Here is a 20,998-nt window from a genome sequence, read left to right on the forward strand (position 1 = left end):
ATAGTCTATATAAGGCGAGCAAAATTTTAATATAAAAGCGCTTATAACTCTATGCATATTGGCTCAGCTTGGCTCGACTCGGCTTGGAATTGGATGTTAAGCAAGGTGTGGTCTTAAACTATTTGGAATTCTCACAGAAAAATTTGCGCACATATGTAGCACTGATTACGACTGTTTCGTTTATAAGGAATTTATATACTATATATATAAAGCGAGCATAATTTTATTATAAAAGCGCTTATAAATCTATGCATAATGGCTCAGCTTAGCTCGGCTAGGCTTGGAATCGGATGTTAAGCAAGGTGTAATCTCAAACTATTTTGAATTCTCACAGAAAAATTTGAACTGCGGCGTACATATGTAGCATTGATTACTGTTGCAATTATAATGAATTTATATATATATATATATATATATATATATAAAGTAACTAGAATTCATGTATACAAATAATTAATAAGATTATATGTTTTATATAAAAAGCAATATAGCAGATTCAACCAGCCAATCAGAAAATTTCGAAGGCGTTCGTTCGATGACGTCAATTTAGTACTGTTGGCATTGTGGTTAAGACTGTATAATACTGTAGTACATACATTAAATAAGTTTTTTACTGATGTGAATGATTGAAATGGTGAAAGTGTATGGTTGAAACGAGTATAAATAGGAGCTGAGAAATGCCTGATCTCATTTATTTTTTTTTATTTTTATTTATTTTATTATATAGAGTTATATAGAGTTATATAGAGTTTGCATGCCTGTGGTTTGTGTGATTGTATGTTGTATTTTTTTATATTTTAGGTGGGTTCTTTAGCGGTTGCTCATACATACATACGTCATGTTTGGTTGTGTGGTAGTATTTTATGTTCTGTTTTACTCCTTTTTCTCTTTCTTCATGAGTCTTAAGTTAAGTTAATGAAACATAGGTAGGTGAGGTAAAAATTAATTTATTATATAGGTAGGCTAGGGCATAAGGTAATTTAGTTACATAGGTAGGTTAGGGACTTCTATTCTTTTACTCTACTTGGTGGTGTGTTTTTTGCTTTGTTTTTTTTTATTTGTTTCACATCATACAAATAACAGGTACGCGGTGGTACCTGGTTTTAGTGAGATTTTTATTGATTGAATGTGGTGGTATGTATGGTTATATAAAGTTTTATAGAGTTTTATAGAGTTTTATAGAGTTTTATAGAGTTTTATAGAGTTTTATAGAGTTTTATAGAGTTTTATAGAGTTTTATAGAGTTTTATAGAGTTTTATAGAGCATAAATCCTATATAGATACCTTTCTTTGAGGTTCTTTTCTTTGCCGACCGGTCGGCTTTTTTGCGTTTCTCTATTTTCATTTTAATTAATTAAATATATAAGATTTTTTCATTTCATTCAGGCTGAAGCTTCCAGAGAAGTTCATCATGGAAGATGTCAGGCTACGTTCATTCATTCAGAGACAAAGAATACACGCCTGGCTGGGATACGTTTTATTCTTTCTTCTCTGTAATTTAAAAATAAGTACGAATGCTTACACGCACATACACACACACAATTACATTAAGTAGTTATATAGGTAGGTTAGATAGGCATAATTTTAATTGTAGGTAGGATAGATAGGAAGCATCCAACACTAATGTAGTTGAATAGGTAGGCGCCGTAAGTTTATCGCTTCTGTTTTTTCTTGCATCTACATTACACGCATTAGCGTATCACACACACACACACACACACACACACAAACACATACATAAACACATATATTAGTATTTGAGCGTAATTTTATTTTCAATACACATTCTAATTTATTATTACTAAGGTTGAGAGTAATTTAATTTCATAAGTAGTTAAGGGCAATAATGTAATTCTAGGAACAATCTTGTAATGTAAATTAAAACGCTGTATGTGTATCGATAGGTAAGTTTGTTATATGTTTTATATTATTATTATTATTTCGGAACCCAAGGCATTACGTAGGTGGTGGGGTGGGTGCTGAAAGGCCAATGAATTGGGCTCTTGAGTTTTGTAATTTTAGGTAAGCTAGGGCTTAATTGTAATGAATAGGTAAGTTGAGGGTACGATAGCCGATAGACTCTGAATTTCAAAGTCCGTTGTCAGAGGTAAGCCTTGGTGGCCAGTGGTGAACCGGCAATGGTTTACTATCCGGATGGCAATGGTTTACTATCTGCACGGTAATGATTTACTATGCGGCATGGCCATAGTCTACTACCCGCACGGCTTCCGGACGGCAAATGGTTTACTATCCGCACAGCGAAAGTCTACTATCCGCACGGCAATGGTTTACTATCCGGTGCCCTGGCTGTCGGTGAACCTCTGTGCAAAGGAGGGAGAATGAAGGGGGACTTTCGACTATCGTACCATTAACAATTTAATATAGATTAGTTAAGGTAATTGAATAGGTAGATAGGATTATTTTTATTAAGCAATTTGAGATGCAGGCACCGCTAATCTTTCTGATGAGAATTTTTTCTTTCTCCATTCCGCGGGCTGTGTTTCAGCAACAATCTTGAAGAGGACTGGCACCAGTTTTGGAGGACAACGTAGGAACCGGAAAGTATTCAACATTCTGCCTTTGTCGAATGGACGACGGTAAGTTTTTTTTTTACATTTTAATCTCTTTATTATTTTCACTATTATTTATTTGCCATTATTTCCATTTTATAATTTTTTGCTTCTAAGATTCTAACATTCATTTACTACTACGCTAATAAAAAAATTGTCTACAGAATGATGAGAGGTGGGCAGTGGTGAGAGTCAGCGCGTTTCAGATGGTGGTCTCATGATGATTTACGTATGATGATGTGGTGTAAGAAGAATCAGCGAGTTGGCTGTTCGACTGACACTCAGAAGTTCGGATGAAATCTTTTGTGCCGATCTGAATGTGGTGGTCGGTGCGGTGGGTGCAATGGATTGAAGTAACGACGATTTTTGAAGTAAGGTTTAGTTTCGTTTTTTTTATTTTTTTCATTCATTCATTTTTTCCCTCAATCTTTCAAATTATTCTTCCATTAATTGACGTTAATTCGTTCTATTCATTCATTCATTCATTCATTCTTTTAACTAATTATTTAATCATTCAGTTCATCATTTATTCGTTCGTTCCTTTGTTCCTTGATTTACTACTAAGCTAATAAAAATAACTTTTTACAGAATGATGAGAGGTGGGCTGTGGTGGGCGTCAGCACGTTTCACATGATGGTCACATGATGATCGTTCCGATGACAATTTGAAGAAAACAACGACGATTTTTGAAGTATGGCTTAGTTTTTTTTTGATTTTTCTCATTCATTTTATCATTATCTTTCAAATTATTCCTCCACTAATTGATTCATTCTATTCATTCGTTAAATCATTCAGTTCATCATTTATTCGTTCGTTCCTTTGTTCCTTGATTTACTACTAAGCTAATAAAAATATCTTTTTACAGAATGATGAGAGGTGGGCTGTGGTGGGCGTCAGCATGTTTCAGATGGTGGTCTCATGATGATCGTTCCGATGACAATTTGAAGATAATATTAAAAGAAAATTTGTTCTTGTCCCATTGTTCTTGTCCCATCGTACCATTGAAAGTACTCGAATTTGTCATCTCAATAAGATAAGTTGCCTTTTTTTCCAATGGCTTGTTTTTTACTTTAAAGAATTATTTTTTTTTCAATTTAGTGTTTTTCAGTGTCCAGTCAAATTCATTCCATCGATGCGTGTCAGATGATGGTCGGTGCAATGGAGGTTCGTCCGTAGTGAGTGAAGAAGTTTTTGGAGAGTACACGCCCGCACATTTACACGCACACATCAATAAAACACATACATACACAACATCCATTCATTCGGTGTCGTTATGTTTCTCTTCAACTTTCTACTTTCTTTACCGGACTTAGTTCAATTCATAGGTAAGTTAGGGATTGGGATGAGTTGAACAATCGTAGGTAGGCTAGGGCTTAACATTAGTTAAAAAGTTTCAAGTAAAATAAAAACGCTGAAATATGTAAAATAAAATACCTAAAACATGTAAAATTTCAAAAACGTAGAAAAACATTTGTAGGTAGGTGAGTTGAGTTAATGATTATAAGTAAGCTAGGGCCCTGAGAGTAATTTTATTGTAGGTAGGTGACTGACTACTATTCTTGCGACTTTTTACTAGTTTTTTGTGATGTGTTTGTTTTCGCTTCACAGCCCCACACCAACAAAACAAACTACATTTTATTCTCGTCGTCGCCTTCAATTTTACCTTGTTGAACAATCTTTTTAATAATGTCTATTTATTTAATTATTTATTAAATGTTGACTGGTTTCTAGTTTTTTTTAATTTGGTTATATAATTTTTAGATATTTCTTGATTTAATAAAAGCAACCATTGTGTTTTTCTTTCTTTACTAAAATCTCGAAATTGTTTGTATATCTGTACAGTTAAGTGTTTGTTCGAGTTTGAACAAGCCTTGCAAATATTTTTCAAATATGGTTCATTGATTGGTCGATTGGTTGGTTGATTAGTTGATTGAATAAATAGTTGGTTGGTTGATTAATTGGTTGATTGATTGATCTCATAGTATTGTATATATGAAAAAAAAATCCGATTAAGCCAACGTACGGCTTTACTTGGCCACTGTATTTTACCAGACAAAAGCAATTTCTTTATTTATATTGACAAAAATAATTGTGAAATGAATATATTGACTTATTTAAAGCATTATATGTAAAGAAAACCACCACGACACTGTTGTATGAGACCCAGTTAGCCACTGCAGTAAGCCAACGTATGATTTCAGCAACCATAATTTTTATGAGCACCAGCAGAATGTAAAATATTCATTGAATATAATAAAGATAGTTGTTCAAATAACAATTTTGATCTATTTAGGTCGTTTATTTCATGAGCAAACAAATTTTTAACATGATCGAATAGTGTAAAAAAGGGTGACTTTAGTTCAACCCTACTAAGCCACCAGTAAAAAGCCACCGGATTTCACAGGACCAAAAGTATAATTTTTATATTCAAATTAACAACAATAATTTAATAATACATAATTTTATTTAATAAAATCATAATTTTATTTAATAAAATTAAAGAGAATTATTACAATGTTTTAAGCATATTAAGTCAAGTAAATATTTGATATAGCTTGCTTGTTAAAATCCATGCAATTTCGTAAGCTAATAATCCAAGCATGTCAAATAGCCCGACTCTTGACTTGAACGATAATAAATCACCCTCCAAATCTCTTCCGGAAGTAAGCTCCTTGTTCGACCGTTAAAAGTGAGCGAAGGCCGTTATATTTATTTTAGTTATGTGGATAGATGTATATATACGTAGTTATAATACATTTATAATATTGTATTTACACATTCAAATTGTACAATTGTTTTATGGTGTAGTTTCAAATTATTTTGAATTCTCTCAGAAAAATTTAAACTTTTTACTATCAACTAATTATTTTTATCAACAATTTAAAAAAAAGTTATATAGAGTTATATAGAGTTATATAGAGCATAAATTCTATATAGGTACCTTTCTTTGAGGTTCTTTTCTTTGCCGACCGGTCGGCTTCTTTGCGTTTCTCATTTTTCATTTAAATTAAATAAATAAGATTTTTCCATTCATTTAGGTTCATTCAGGTTCATTCATTCAGGTTGAAGCTTCTAGAGGAGTTCATCGTGGACGATCAGAACGGTTGTGATGTCACGCTACGTTCGTTCTTTAAGTGGCAAAGAATGCACGCCTGGCTGGGGTTCGTTTTACGGTTTCTTTGCGTTTCTTTTTTTGCCAGTCGGCTGGCTTTTCCGCTTGCGGGTTTCACCGCGGCTCGTTTCTCTATTTTCATTTAAATAATTTGAATAAATAAGTTTTTTTTTTCATTTTATTCATTTCATTCAGGTTGAAGTTTCCAGAGGAGTTCATCATGGAAGATGTCAGGTTACGCTCGTTCATTCAGTGGCTAAGAATACACGCCTGGCTGGGATACGTTTTATACTTTTTTCTCAGTAATTTAACATTAAGTAAGAATGTTCAGACAGTCACACACAATTACATTAAGTAGCTATATAGTTAGGTTAGATAGGCACAATTTTAATCGTAGGTAGGATAGATAGAAAACATCCAACACTAATGTAGTTGAATAGGTAGGCGCGTAAGTTTATCGCTTCTGTTTTTTTCTTGCACCTACATTACACGCATCAGCGTATCACACACACACACACACACACAAACACATACATAAACACATATATTAGTATTTGTATTTGAGCGTATTTTTATTTTCATTACACATTCTAATTTATTATTACTAAGGTTGAGAGTAATTTAATTTCATAGGTAGTTAAGGGCAATAATGTAATTCTAGGAACAATCTTGTAATGTAAATTAAAACGCTGTATGTGTATCGATAGGTAAGTTAGTTATAAGTTTTATATTATTATTATTATGTCGGAACCCAAGGCATTACGTAGGTGGTGGAGTGGGTGCCGAAAGGCCAATGAATTGGGCTCTTGAGTTTTGTAATTTTAGGTAAGTTAAGGCCATAATGTAATGAATAGGTAAGTTAAGGCTACGTTGTAACACATACTCATTAATAGATTTAGGGTTTAAGTTTTATATTATTATTACTAAGTTGGAGCCCAAGGCATTACGTAGGTGGTGGGGTGGGTGCCGAAAGGCCAATGAATTGGGCTCTTGAGTTTTGTAATTTTAGGTAAGCTAGGGCTTAATTGTAATGAATAGGTAAGTTGAGGGTACGATAGCCGATAGACTCTGAATTTCAAAGTCTGTTGTCAGAGGTAAGCCTTGGTGGCCAGTGGTGAACCGGCAGTAGTTTACTATCCGGATGGCAATGGTTTACTATCTGCACGGTAATGGTTTACTATGCGGCATGGCCATAGTTTATTACCAGCACGGCTTCCGGACGGCAAATGGTTTACTATCCGCAAGGCAATAGTCTACTATCCGCACGGCAATGGTTGACTTATCCGGTACCCTGGCTGTCGGTGAACCTCTGTGCAAGGAGGGAAAATGAAGGGGGACTTTCGACTATCGTACCATTAACAATTTAATATAGATTAGTTGAGGTAATTGAATACGTAGATAGGATTATTTTTATTAAGCAATTTGAGATCGAATTTTACGAAAGGCAGACATCCATCTAATTTTACCGGTGTTGTTGTATCGGGTTACAATGTAAACAAATCTTTTTCATAAAATATTTCAAGTTTGATTTTGCAAGATTAACATTTTCGTTATTCAAGTCGTTCGTTCAGTGATTGTTTTGTAATTTTAATTAATTAATTTTTATTTATGGCAACGTTATGCCAGAATTCTCTTCCTCCTTCACCTTCATGTAGAAAATAATTAATAATAAAAGTATATTTCAAATTTCTCATTACTTCATGTGTGCATGTTTTCGTTTGACTTTTGATTTTGATTGGCTTTTGATTTTAGTTTTTTGTTCTTTCATTTGAAAATTTAATCTAATAATAATATGTATTAATCTTATTTAGATTTTACTAATTAAACTTTTAAAACTACCTACCTGTACCAGCTTTTACTAACGATGGTGCTCTTTTAATTAAAATTTAAAAAAAATGATAATTTTCAGTAGCTAATTTTTCATATTACAATATTTTTTTAAAATTTATTTTAGTTTGTTTTTGAATAATGAAGGTTAGTACATTTATTTATCATGCAAAAATCTTTGCAAATTAAATGATGTTAATAGTTAAGGCAGTAACAAGTAAATAAATTTAAAACGTAAAACAAAATTTTATTTTTCAGAAGTTCAACACTGAAATTTTCACAAAACGCAATTTCATCGTTATCATTTTAACATGGCCCAAGTGATATTTAGAAATAAACACAAATGGAACATCGCCATACTGCTCATTATAATATTAATCATTGCTGCCATCTATTTTAGCTGGGAATTATTGCTCCAGGAACCCACCATGTTGAAGTTGATGAGATTATCAAAATCAGGAAAAAGCAGTGGCAGAATGGAGATATCTTCCAACAGTCAACATCTAGAGGATGTTGCTGATCAAATGTTTAACTCTAAAAATGAGTCCACATCCTCAAACAGTGATGATGGGCTTCAAAAGATTTTATAATATTTTCACAAATTTTTAATTTATATTATTAGTCAGTTAGATAATATTACTTCTAACACTTTCTGGATTGGTTTGTGATTGACTTGCCGAGTGTACTGCAGTGTTATGTATCCTAAACTTCTGTAGGTTCTGTAAATATGTCTTGATGCTCTGGTTCACTTTTTATGATAATTTATGTTTATATATGAATTCAGATAACAACAGTTTTATTAAATTTTTGTGATGAACTTCGATAAATATTCTATTATCAATAAATTGAACAATCTCCAGAAAATTTTAGTAAGTAAAATTGAAAATATATTATTGCATTAAATTTTAACGTAGCAATTGTATATATGTGTGTTTGACAGTTTGTTATTTGAGTTTAACTTTACCTTTTACCTGAGCCAAAATTTTGATCATCAAATTAGAAATGTTAATGAGTTACTAATTTTTTTATTGAACTTTTGCGTTTTGTCTGATATTCAAATAATATATAAATTGCCATGTAAATCAACCTTACTAATGTTATTACTTAACAAGCTAACTGGTTTTGCCGACATCACAGATGCATGATTGATTTTAATTATTGTTCTGTTTTCACTGTTTTTTCATTCGAATTTCAAACTATTTATTTATTGTAAACATTGTTGAATTCAGTGAATATCAGACCCATTTAAATAAACACTTCCAATGAATTAGCGTGTAATTTTATCGTAGTGAAGTTACATGTTGCAAAGCTGCGTTTCATGTTATTATTATTATTATTATTGATCATGATTAGACGAGCTGAAAGTTGAAAATGTATGATAATGAATGTCTGATACTGTATGATAGTGAATGAATGGTGCTGGTTGTATTGTATACGCAAATGATATTTCTACAGTGTATGCTAGTGAGTTGGCTCCATTAGCGACATTAAAATATTGTCGTAAGCCACTTCAACCGCCATTTACCACTTTACGACGAACAATAACTTACTCATCCTAAGGTTCTTTGGCAAACTTTTCATCCATAAGATATAAGAAAATTTAAAAAAACCGCCCGTAGTTTTTCTAAAAAAATTTTTCTAAAAAGCTTAAAGACACTAAAAATAAATTTCTTATAGATCAAACAAAAGCAAGTATAAAACATGTTCATTGAAAACTTCATATAAAAGATATATGCCAGTTCAAAACTTAAAAACAAACTCAACAATTTCATGTAAATAAAACAACGGTCAAACGATTTGTTCGCTGTACATTTCGCCCATGAGATACTGGTTCTTGCAATCTCCGATGTTCATGCCGCTCTCCAGCACGACCTGCCCATAGTTGCCTCCCATCAGGTTAACGTTCTTTGTTTTGAAGTTGCATGTCGACGAGGATGGAGATGATTTTTGACTGGCCGATGAAGAGCTTGAGGGAAGTTTTTTGTTTGAAATTGTCTGTTGGCTACTGTTTGATGGATTTATGAGCAGATTGTAAGAATTATTTGAGAGATTGAAATTGTTGGGTGGGACCGCGGTGATGAATGGTTGTGCCATGACAGGGCATCCGAATGCATAAAGTGTTGCGTTACAACTGTTGTTATTACTGTTGTTATTGTTGTTGTTAATGTTGTGGCTTCTATCGGAACCGGAGGAGTTGTTGACGGATGGTGATTTGTTTTGTTCTGCCCAGACCTGTCTTAGTTCCTCGTGAATCTCCGAAGCTGATGGTCTGCTGGGAGCATTTTTATGCCAGCACTGCACCATCAGAGAGTAAATGTTTGCCAGGCATTGCGGAGGGTTTGTGAGAATTCTATAAGATTTTATCATTTCCATAACTTCCATGTCTGAAAAATTTCGATACGGTATCTCGCCTGTGCTGTAGATCTCCCAAAGCAAAACACCGAACATCCATACGTCACTATATTCGCTGAAAATTTGAGATGTTATGACCTCCGGAGCAGACCACCTCAGCAAAATCGGCTTAGCAGAAGCGATTAATTTGTAATAATGCAAGCCTCTTCCTGGAGTGGCCAAAGATATTTTAACCAAACCATTCTCGCAGACAAATACATTGTGCGAATTCAGTTCCGAGTGGATAAACTTTTTGGAGTGTAGAAACTCCAAAGCTCCTGCAACTTGGACGGCTACACTTATTAAAACCGTGTGCGGAAGTATTGAAACTCTCGACAAACATTTCTGCTCGGCAACGGCATTTGTTTCTAAAACTCTGGAATTTGATTTTAAATACTCGTTCAAATCACCGTAAGCGCTGGCTTCAAATGCAACAAAGAAAGGCAGAGAAGTTCTGTTAAGACCTAAGACGCAAGTTATATTCGGGTGATGAAATTCAGTCATCATATCAATCTTGATCCAGAATTCAGGCGCAATCAGTGGGTCGGTAGAAGGATCTAAAGTTTTGAACACGGCAGTAACTGCCGTACCACCTGACAATAAATCTCCTTTATAAATCTTCCCGTACATTCCATCACAGAGTTCATAGTTTAGAGAAATGTTTGATGGATGTATGCTGTTTGGTGCACTGCTTGTAGTTGATGATGTTTGCATAGACTGACGATCGGACAGTTGCTTCATGTGCATGCTTGAGTTGGACTTCTGTTGCAGAACCTCAGATTCATCCGATGATTTCTTCTTCTTCTGTTCCGACTTTCGCTTTCTTACTTTAGCGCATATGATGACAAGCACGATGACGATGAGCAGGAAAGCACAAGATATTCCAATTAATATGCCTCTCTGCTGGTTTTCGTTTTCACTGCTCCCATCTCGTATTTCTGAAGAAAAATTTATTGAGCAAAATTTTTTGATAAGTTAGAAAAATATCTGGAATTGTTTGATAAAGTCAGAATTCAAAAATAACTATGTTATGAAACACACTTTAAATTCAATTTAGTTACACAACATAAATTTATAAGAACCAACGGATTTATTAGAGTTCCGACAAATAAATTACTCACCCGTGTTTGTAGCGCACCTAAGTACAGAGCATGTTTCGATCCTGTGCAGACCTTCGTGATCTACAAAACACCAGGGACTTGACATTGATTGGTCATTATTTCTACAGTAGTTGTGCGTCACTGAAATTGAAATCAATCGATCAAGCACCCAGCAATCATTTAATTACTTCTTCAACCAAAAAACACACCCAAAAATTTTGCAATCGGTGATTTCAAAAACTAAATGACAAAATGGAATAAAAATATTTAGTAGAATCAGTTTAATCTCGAAGCACTCACTCAATGAGGGCATCGTGCCGACGCCAGTTTGCTCGTAGAACTTTCCAACACTGGACCACTTGAGACATGGCCTTCCTGACGAACTGCTTGATATCACTCCTCGGTATGTTTGTCCTCTATCACTGAAACACTTGTCGCCTTAATTATTATATCAATTAATTAATTATTCATTAAATTATTAAATTAATCAGTGGCTAAACTATTTTTAAAAATTATTCGGTCAATCTAGTGTTTTTAATTATAATGTAATTCATATCACGAATTCTTCAAAAGTTTAAAGTTTAAACGATTTTTAACATTACGTTGCAGAGAAACATCTGTTGAGTTAGGCATTTTTTGATGCATTATTTGCAATGCCGATTGTAATAATACTTTGGTTTCTGTAGGTAAAAAAAATTAAATGATTGAATTACAGTGAATGAATTAAAAACCCGTTAAATATGACGTCATCATGACGTTGACGTTGTAGCAGTCAGCGGATGTCTGCTGGGCGTAACTCCTCAACGTGCTGCAGTTGGCGGAGTCGAGAACTGGAGAAGAAAGTAGTTCTTCGGTATTCAAAACAAATTTGTCGACAGAAAGGTAAAAGTTACAATTAAATTTACATTTCCTTAAATCGTCAAAAATTTTCAATCTGAAGAATGATTAACAATACAAAAACTTGTTGGAAAGACTCAGTTCAATTTAACTCAACTTACAATATTTAAATGAATAAATGAAGCACTGACTTTTCCGCAAGTTTTCGAACCGGTTGTAGTCGAACAGGTTGACAGAGTTGATGCCATCCTTGACGAGCTTGTACTCACTGGCGCAGTGCATGGTCTTCAGGGATTCGCAATCCTCTCTGCACAGACCTCGGCTCTGACTCTTTTTCTTAATGTCTAAATTTGTCAGTTAGACAAATTTATTAAGCATCTAGTTAAATTCTTAAACAGTGACAAAAACTTGTGTTGATTCTCAACACAAGTTTTGTTTGTGTAAATATTATTCTACATAATTATACATAAACATATAAAAAAAATTGCAAATATATAAATTGTTAAAATTTATATATTTATATATATATTATATATATATATAATTTTAACTTTTAAAAATTGTGAAAACTATAAACTAGCCTTTGTGAGGGCAGGTTGAAAATGTGTAGAGGCAAATGTTTGTGACCAGATGCTCTCGACACTGAACTGAGAGGTCGCTTGTTAGGTTCATCCGGTTCATTATATCTATTGTAGGAATTATGTATATCTCTCTCTCTCTATATATATATATATATATATATCTCTGTATTTGCTTAGGTATTTGTGAGTATTTGTATGTTTGTAGTTGGAAAGATTCTCTTTCTTTTAACGAATAATATTTGTGATTTTTAAATTTTTCAAGGTTTGGAAAGTAAATGAATGTTTTATTTTAATGAGCAATGCCAATGTGACATGGTTCCTATTCTGTCCGTGTTGAATATGCTTTACTATAATTCAATACTCGTGTGCGTGTGTTGCGTTTAGGTATCAGCATAAATATAATCATAAAAATGATCATTAAGCATGGTTAATGAACTGAATGCTTCAATCTTTTTTGTAGTCAGGCCTATCATTGCCCACATTATACTCACAAAGTCATTCAAGTTAGAGTAGTGTGCTTCAACGAATTTGACATTTGACATTTTTTATTTCGTCAAATCAAAACAAAGAAATCAAAGAAATGATATCAATGAAAAGAAATGATCTGGAAATCGAAAAGAAAATATGGTTTTCTTGTAATGATCGCCAGTGACAATTGTAAAAATGAGAGCATATTTTAAATATTTTAGTGCATGTAAACTCACATTCATATTACAAATCCTAAAAAAACCAAAAACGGAATCAAAATTATTAAGTAATCATCTCTTTTACATTTTTATCAGAATGTCGTTTGTAATTATTAAAACACAAATATATATATATATATAGACCCACGTAAAACATACTTATTCACACACACACACACACACACACACACACACACACACACACACACACACACACACACACACACACACACACGTACACACACACACACGTACATGAGAATGTAAGAAATAATTTTCAAAAAACTTTTTGTGTCTTAATCATTATGTATATTGAAGATTTGTTTAAACTACAGAAGGCCAACCTGTCATCCACTCCTCTAGCATATTCTGATGGTGAATGTCGTAGACGAATATGAGGGACTGGTCGATGAACTTGGAACACACGGAGCCTCGGTAGGATTCACATGATCCGGATTCGTTACTGATTCGTTATGGAAATTATTTAGTTCTTAATAATAATTTAGTTGAAATTTCATAATTTTATTCACGGTTAATATTTAATATCAACATTTTTAGCAGATTACTGAGTAAATTTTGATGGCTACCAAAAATTGAAATGAATTATAGGCTGTGACCAAAAAAAAACTGAAATGTACAACAGCAAAACGTACAGAGTAAATTATTCATATAGAAAAAGGACGATTTGTCTTTTAACAGAATTGGAAATATGTTGGATCAAATAAAATTTCCAACGAGCACAACTGAGAACTATATTTATATTTTTATTTATATCATAATTCATTTTTTTATTTGTTTGCTTATTTGGTTTGTTTATTTATTTATTTATTTATTTATTCAAATACATTATGCCCACTGACCCGTCCATATTATTGTTTTTCTGTTTCTTGCCTGCCATATTACCAGATTTTCTTCCTCTTGACTGCTTCAAAATGACGTCATCATCATCATCGTCGTCGTTATCGTAATCATCATCCTCCTCTTTGTCATCGTCTTCGTCATCATCTTCGTAATGGTCGTTAATTAGGTCGTTATTTGAGTTTGGGGATTTCTTTTTCGTCGGTGAGTTTTTAGCTGAGATAATTTTTTAAAATTAACAAACACAATTAGAAATGTCAGTTTTAATAATGATAATCAAATTGAAATTGCTACATTCATGAAAATGTTCATAGCAGTTAGAATTAATCAGAAAGTTTCCCAAAAAATTATTCAGTTTGTGTGTTTTAAAATTAAATTATGACAAAATCATTCATAAAACGTGCGAGCCTGATGCTTTTAAGATGTCACTTAATGACATTTTTATTGTTGTACAGATTTATTTCAACTGTTAACGTATAGCAACAATCTTTAGAAACGACGAAAGCCCTCCATAACAGAAATTAAAATCCTCACAACACTATCTAATTTATTTTTTAAAAAGGAGATAAATCTTCGCATTCAAAATCTTTTTAAATTTTGCAATTTTCAAATATTTAGGACACAGAAAAAAAAGTTAAATAAATTTAACTCATACTCGATGGCCACACTTGTACTCAATTTTAGAATTTCATTTATTTTTGCGTAGTAGTGCACCCAAATGTACTTTAACTATGCACTTCAATTTTCTCTCTCTCTCTCTCTGTCTTTCTCCGTTTCACTCTCTCTCTTTTTTATTCCATTTCACTCTCTTTTTTTTCTCTTTCTCTTTTTCTTTTTTCCCTTTCTAAGTCTTTTCTTCTTTTCCCACACATGCTTTATTAAGAAACTGTCTTTTTTCGCTTTCTTCAAACGTTATTCAAACGTATATATAAATAGACAGAGACACACGTGCAGATAAACAGACAAGCACACTCACACACATAAGCAAACACACTTACGCACAGACCTGGTTTGATGGTAAGGTATGCGTGTGTAGTGTTGGTGCCGAGGGGATTTGAAGCCACGCACTTGTACTGGCCTTCATCTTCCAACTGCAATTTCTTAACCTTCAAACTGTTTTTCAAAATGTTCATCTAAAAATACTTTTGCTCCTACTATTCGTTGATAAATATACTTAATTTGAAGTTTGTTATTTTTATTTTTTTCCAATAAGTTAATTTGATGATGACGATAACATCAACAATGGTGGTGAGATTGATGATGACGATGACGACGAGGATGACGATTAATAATTTTTTAAATATATCCTGTCACGCTTCAAATTTAATAAAATGAAGTGATGGACATGAGAAGAAGAACAAATGTTGCATGTATGCCAAGCGAGGTTCGTTGCTTCTAGTTAAATGAAATCATACTCAAGAAACAAAACAATTGTTTAGGTGGATTGAACTATTTTTGTAAATGTTACAATTACACATATGTGTTCACATACATACATCCACGTCTTAACATACATACACACATTTTCTCTCTCTCATTTATTTTCTCTCTATCTCTCTTTCTTTCTCTCTCTCTCACACTCACACACAACACATATCTACACACACTCAAATCTTACATATTTCCGGTCGGAGAAGTTTTGAATTCATATTTCTGATGGAGATTTGAGCCGACCAAGACCCTTTCGTTTTTGTACCAGGTAAACGTGGGCACTGGCAGACCAACTACCTCGCATTCGAATTCAGCTTTCGTGCCTTCGTATTTCGTCAGGTTCTTAAGAAGTGATTCCAAATGTAGAAAACTTCCTGTTGGATCGTGATTGTGATGAAGAGAGATTTGCGAAACACTGATGAGGTAGTAGTGATTTATCAGTGTAGAATGAGTTTCAAATTGGAGTGATTCAGCAGACGTAACTAAATGTTTTCTTAAATTTTTAATGATGATTCTCATTTTTTTAAACATAATAATTTTAAATTTTGATATTTAAGTTTTTTAAAATCGTCATCTATTTATCTATTAATTAATCAATTAATTAATCATCGCCGGACTAGTCCAACCGGTTATAATTAATTATTACTACTAATTGAATTAATACAAATTTCAATCAATAAATATATTTTAAAGTGCACTCGTGTAATATTTTTGTAAAAAAAACCAAAATGATCTTTCAAGTAACCCGATTGTTCATGAGCTGGTTCGGCAGCAGATGGTGGCCGTGGTGGTAACAGCTGGGGATATGATGATGACGACGACAACGACGAAGATGATGATAAAGATGATGATGATGATGATAATGGTGATGATGATGACAGAGCAGCAAGTGCAAATATGAAGAGAAATGTTGAAAGGATCATTGTTGGACTCATTTTTTTTATGGCTGCAACACTCCAAGTCTAAAAATTTTTATCTAAAAAAAGAAAAGGTTTTATTTAAATATTAAACAACTAAAAAACAACTAATATAAAAATTAAACATTAAAAAAATAAAATTTCATATTTCGACATTCATCAAGAACATAACGGGCGACATATAAGCAAAGGAAGGAAGAGATACCATTAAAAAAATGTTGGTCTTTTGTATGCCAATCTGTATAGCTTATGTATTTGTGTATAGTTTAATGTGTTTGTGTATGTGTATGAATGTATACATGTGAGGAAATGTTTGTTTGTTTGTGCGTGTGTTTGTGTGCATGTGTGTGTGTGTTTGTGTGCGTGCGTGTGTGTGAAAGAGTATACGCTTGTTGGTTGTTTGGACATTAAAGTGTGTGCGCGTTTCAAATTGCATTTGTCATTGATTTTTGAATTTTCTGTACGTTGCAAGCACACATGCATGCATGACTGTGTGTATGTATATGCATGAATGCATGCATGTTTGCTATGTATAATAGAAACATGTCAAATATGTACTCACGTGTTTATGCATGTATGTGTATTTATTTTAAAAGTTTGTGTAAATATAAGTTTGCTTGTATTTTTGATTAAATGTGTTGTCTGTGTTGGTGTGCAAATATGTCTGTATATATGACTTTAAATTTCATAAAAATGAAACCAGCTTTACTTGATATATTACATAATGTATTTCTATACTCTAGATTAGTATTTTCTTTAGTTGCATCATTCAAATTTTCGAGTTGAGTTTACATTTCAAAGTACATTTAATTGATAAAATTCACCATAATTAAATAGCAGAAACATATTAATGAGCTCAAATTCCAATTCATTAAAAAGTATAGTGAGAAATAATTTGTCAACTCGTCTTCTTGAAGGACGGTTTTTCAAGTGGTGGATGAAATGACGGATAAACATTGCAGAGGCCCTTAGTTGACTCAACTACGCATGGTTTCTCCTGGAATGTTGTGTATCTACATGTATGTGTGTGTGTGTGTGTGTGTGTGTGTGTGTGTGTGTGTACAACTGATGCGAGATGTTTTATGATGAAAAGTACACAGAAGTGTGTTGGTTGATTGTTTTGGAAGCAACAATTTATACGAAAGTGGATGAGCTGCCTCAATGTGTGCGTGTGTGTGCGTGTGTTTGTTTGGTTGTGTGTTTTAGTGCTATTGTAACTTGTGCGTCAAATTACATCAATCTATATAATGCATTTTTTGACCAAAATGTTTTTTGTCTCAAAGATTTTCATACTCTTCATCACATTTTCTCCGAAACAACGATTCTATTTCCCTTTTCAAAACAAAAAAAAATTTATTATGTAACTACATTCATAATTCATTAATCAAAATTAATTGCAAAAAAAAATAATTTGATAATTACCGAACACACTAAAAAAATTGTCCCTACCTCTCGATTTATTTACGGCTACGAGGAGAATGAAATAATTTGTTGCTAATGTACGTGCGCGCTGTGGGCAATGAACAAAACAACGAACGACGACAGATAGGATTGCATGTTGGTGGGATGGTGAAGAAGTGAGAGAGTGAAACAGTGGGAGGGTGAAATAGTAAGAGAGTGAAAAAGTGGGATAACGCGATTGCGAGGGTTAATTATTTATGAGGCTTTTGTGTGAAAGTCAACTTCAGTAAGCAATCAACATCAGCAGTAGAGTTAGAAATGTTCCGATGACACCCTCCAAAAATGGCATGAAGCGAGGACGATGACAATGTTCCAGTTAGAAAAATTTAGATTGAAATATGCCAGTATGTCATTTTTAGTTATCCACAACATTTACGACAACTTGATGAATATGGAATGACGATAATTAACATAATATCACATTAATACAAGCTCCAACAAAAACACATACATACTAAAAAATATAAACTAAAACGCCGAAACACTAACAACAACAACAACATACAACCACAAAAAACATAAATAACATTAATAACAAATGTAACATTAACAACAACAACAACAGATACGGCAACAACAATAGCCTGCATAACACCTGGTTGCATGCAAACAGCATTACAAATACAATACAGGTAACACAATGCCTTCTTTCCTATATATCACTCATCATTATCATATTGTCATTGTTAACAATGTTTGACACATCATCACTGGTTCACTGTTCTACGAAGAATGACATGACAACGATGATGATGTCATTAATAATAATAATAATAAATGATTATGAAGATGATGACGACGGTGATGTCATAATTTTAATATTAATAATAATGATGACGATGATGATGTCATTATTAATATTAATAATAATAGCAACAACAAAGATGACGATGACGTCATTATTGTTCAATTTCTCATCATTTTATGATAGATCATCGTAATATTAAACCGTAATAATTTTTATAACTCTTCATACTAATAACTTGAAGTAATAACATAACCACTACTACTAATAAAAATAAAATAAAATAATAATAAATACAAATAACTATTATATTACAATATTTCTTTATTAGCATTAGCACTAAGGATAGTGTTTCAAATAATTCTATGGCAAATAGTGTGAGACGTCTGAGGTTAATAATAATATTGCACTTATGTGTGTCATTCAATCAATAACAACAAACCTACAATTATACACGCGCGCACACATATACACACACGCGCGCGCATACAAACACACACACACATACAAACACACACACACAAACACACATATACACCACAAATACAAAGGCACACAAACACACACACACACACACGTACAAACGCGCAGACACACACACATACATACAAACACATATACACCACACATACAAACGCACACACACAAACAAACAAACACACACACAAATACACGCGCACACACACGTTAACGTCATCTTCCCTACATAAAATATTATTTCACGGATTATTCAACTGGTATTACCATTTTACTACTACTAATATATTTAATATTACTTATTATTATTATATAATATATTATTATTATAATGTATTATTAATAATTATATTTAATAATATATTTTTTCACAACGTATATATCTATGTTAATAGTTTTTGTATCTAGTAACCAGTAACAACTTGTTACTAATTAATAATAATTATCCAATTATACATTCAAAACAATGATCCAATTGTTAGTAACAAAAGGTAGTAAATTAACTGTAACTTTACCCAAAGATTTCAATAATACACATACAAAAAGGCTTGGATCATTCCGCTTTCGAACAGGGTAACCTTCACAAAGTAAGACCAAGCGCCTCTAACCATTACACTATCACGCAGCTCATTAACAAGACTATGGATGTTATAGAGCTATCAATAAAAGATATTAATTTAATGTATATATATATATATATATATATATACAATTAAAGATATCAATATATCAATAAATATATTAGAATTTCTTGAGCAGTTAGATGCAAACCCACGGAATCAAGTTACATTTCATCAGTTTAGTCTGTGCCTGGCTCAAGCTCGTCCCCACTATAACTAGATCTATCTATCTCTTATCGTGTTCGGCTTTTGTTAATACGCTGATAAATGTTTTTCTGAACGTATATATATACATATACATATATATATATACACATACATATATATATATATCTTCTGAAGTCTATACAAATTCTGCTATACATACATACATATATATATATATATATACATTATCATCGTTATCATCGTCATCATCGTTCTGGTCTATGCTTTTGGTACCGTGTCATCATAATTAGCACGATAGCAAGGCACACGTGTCATATTTGTTTCTTCTGTAAGGGCTGCCGTCATTACGGATGGTCCTATCATTCTTATAATCATTATCCTCATCGTCATCATCATCATCATCTTCCGTGACATCACATAATCGTAATAAATAGATATATCGAATGTCATCACGCCAATAATCCATGTGACGTCATCGTCATCACATCATCATCATCAACATCCTTATCATCTTTTTACTCTTCCTCATCGTCCTCGTCATCATCCTCACTACCTCCGCCATCCTTTTGCACTCAAATGACAATCAAATTAAAACGTCCATGCTTCGAGAGCTGAAAGTTGATGATGATGATGAAGATGATGACGATGATAATAACGATGATTATGATGATAGTGATGACGACGACGATGACGATGATGACAAAGAAGATGAAAAAGAATGAGATGTTGATAATGATGACGATAGAAACATCTGCTAGAGTTCACCTATATATTCATTTCATATATTTGTACATATTTTCTATTGTTAGAAAATATCAGTCATATATATATAGTTATATATATATATATATATATATCGTTATATATATATATATATATACGGTTAGGTCATTACCGCGTATTACTACGGAATAATAGGCTAAAAGTCAGATTGTATGTAACAATAAATTGATGATGACAATGAGTCAATAGAGGTACGAGCATTTGAATGAATGAATGGATGAGTGAATGAATGAATGAATGAATGAATGAATGAACGAACGAACGAACGAACGAATGAATGAATAAAGAAAGGAAGGAATGAATGAATGAATGAAAGAATGAATCTAGTGGCTAGAACATAAAATGAATAAAAAGTGAATGAACTACTACTGTTATTACTGTTACTTTTATTTTTTTTTTATTATATTTTCTTGATTATTTGCACAAATGAACTG

At 32.7% G+C, this 20,998-nt stretch overlaps 1 protein-coding gene across 1 annotated transcript; it reads right to left on the reverse strand.

The window, feature by feature from the left end:
- Positions 1–9,143: 9,143 nt before the first annotated feature.
- On the reverse strand, positions 9,144–15,912 carry HELRODRAFT_189258 (hypothetical protein; the record flags this gene model as incomplete). The annotated part of the gene is made up of 9 exons (XM_009027376.1): positions 9,144–10,838; positions 11,022–11,141; positions 11,301–11,438; positions 11,732–11,830; positions 12,029–12,181; positions 13,449–13,567; positions 13,965–14,178; positions 14,969–15,075; positions 15,581–15,912. 9 exons carry the CDS (start codon positions 15,910–15,912, stop codon positions 9,298–9,300), a joined length of 2,823 nt encoding a protein of 940 aa, XP_009025624.1. The 3' UTR covers positions 9,144–9,297.
- Between the last annotated feature and the right edge of the window lie 5,086 nt (positions 15,913–20,998).

The sequence above is a fragment of the Helobdella robusta genome (genome assembly GCF_000326865.2).
Source record: "Helobdella robusta unplaced genomic scaffold HELROscaffold_5, whole genome shotgun sequence".
NCBI lineage: Eukaryota > Metazoa > Annelida > Clitellata > Rhynchobdellida > Glossiphoniidae > Helobdella > Helobdella robusta.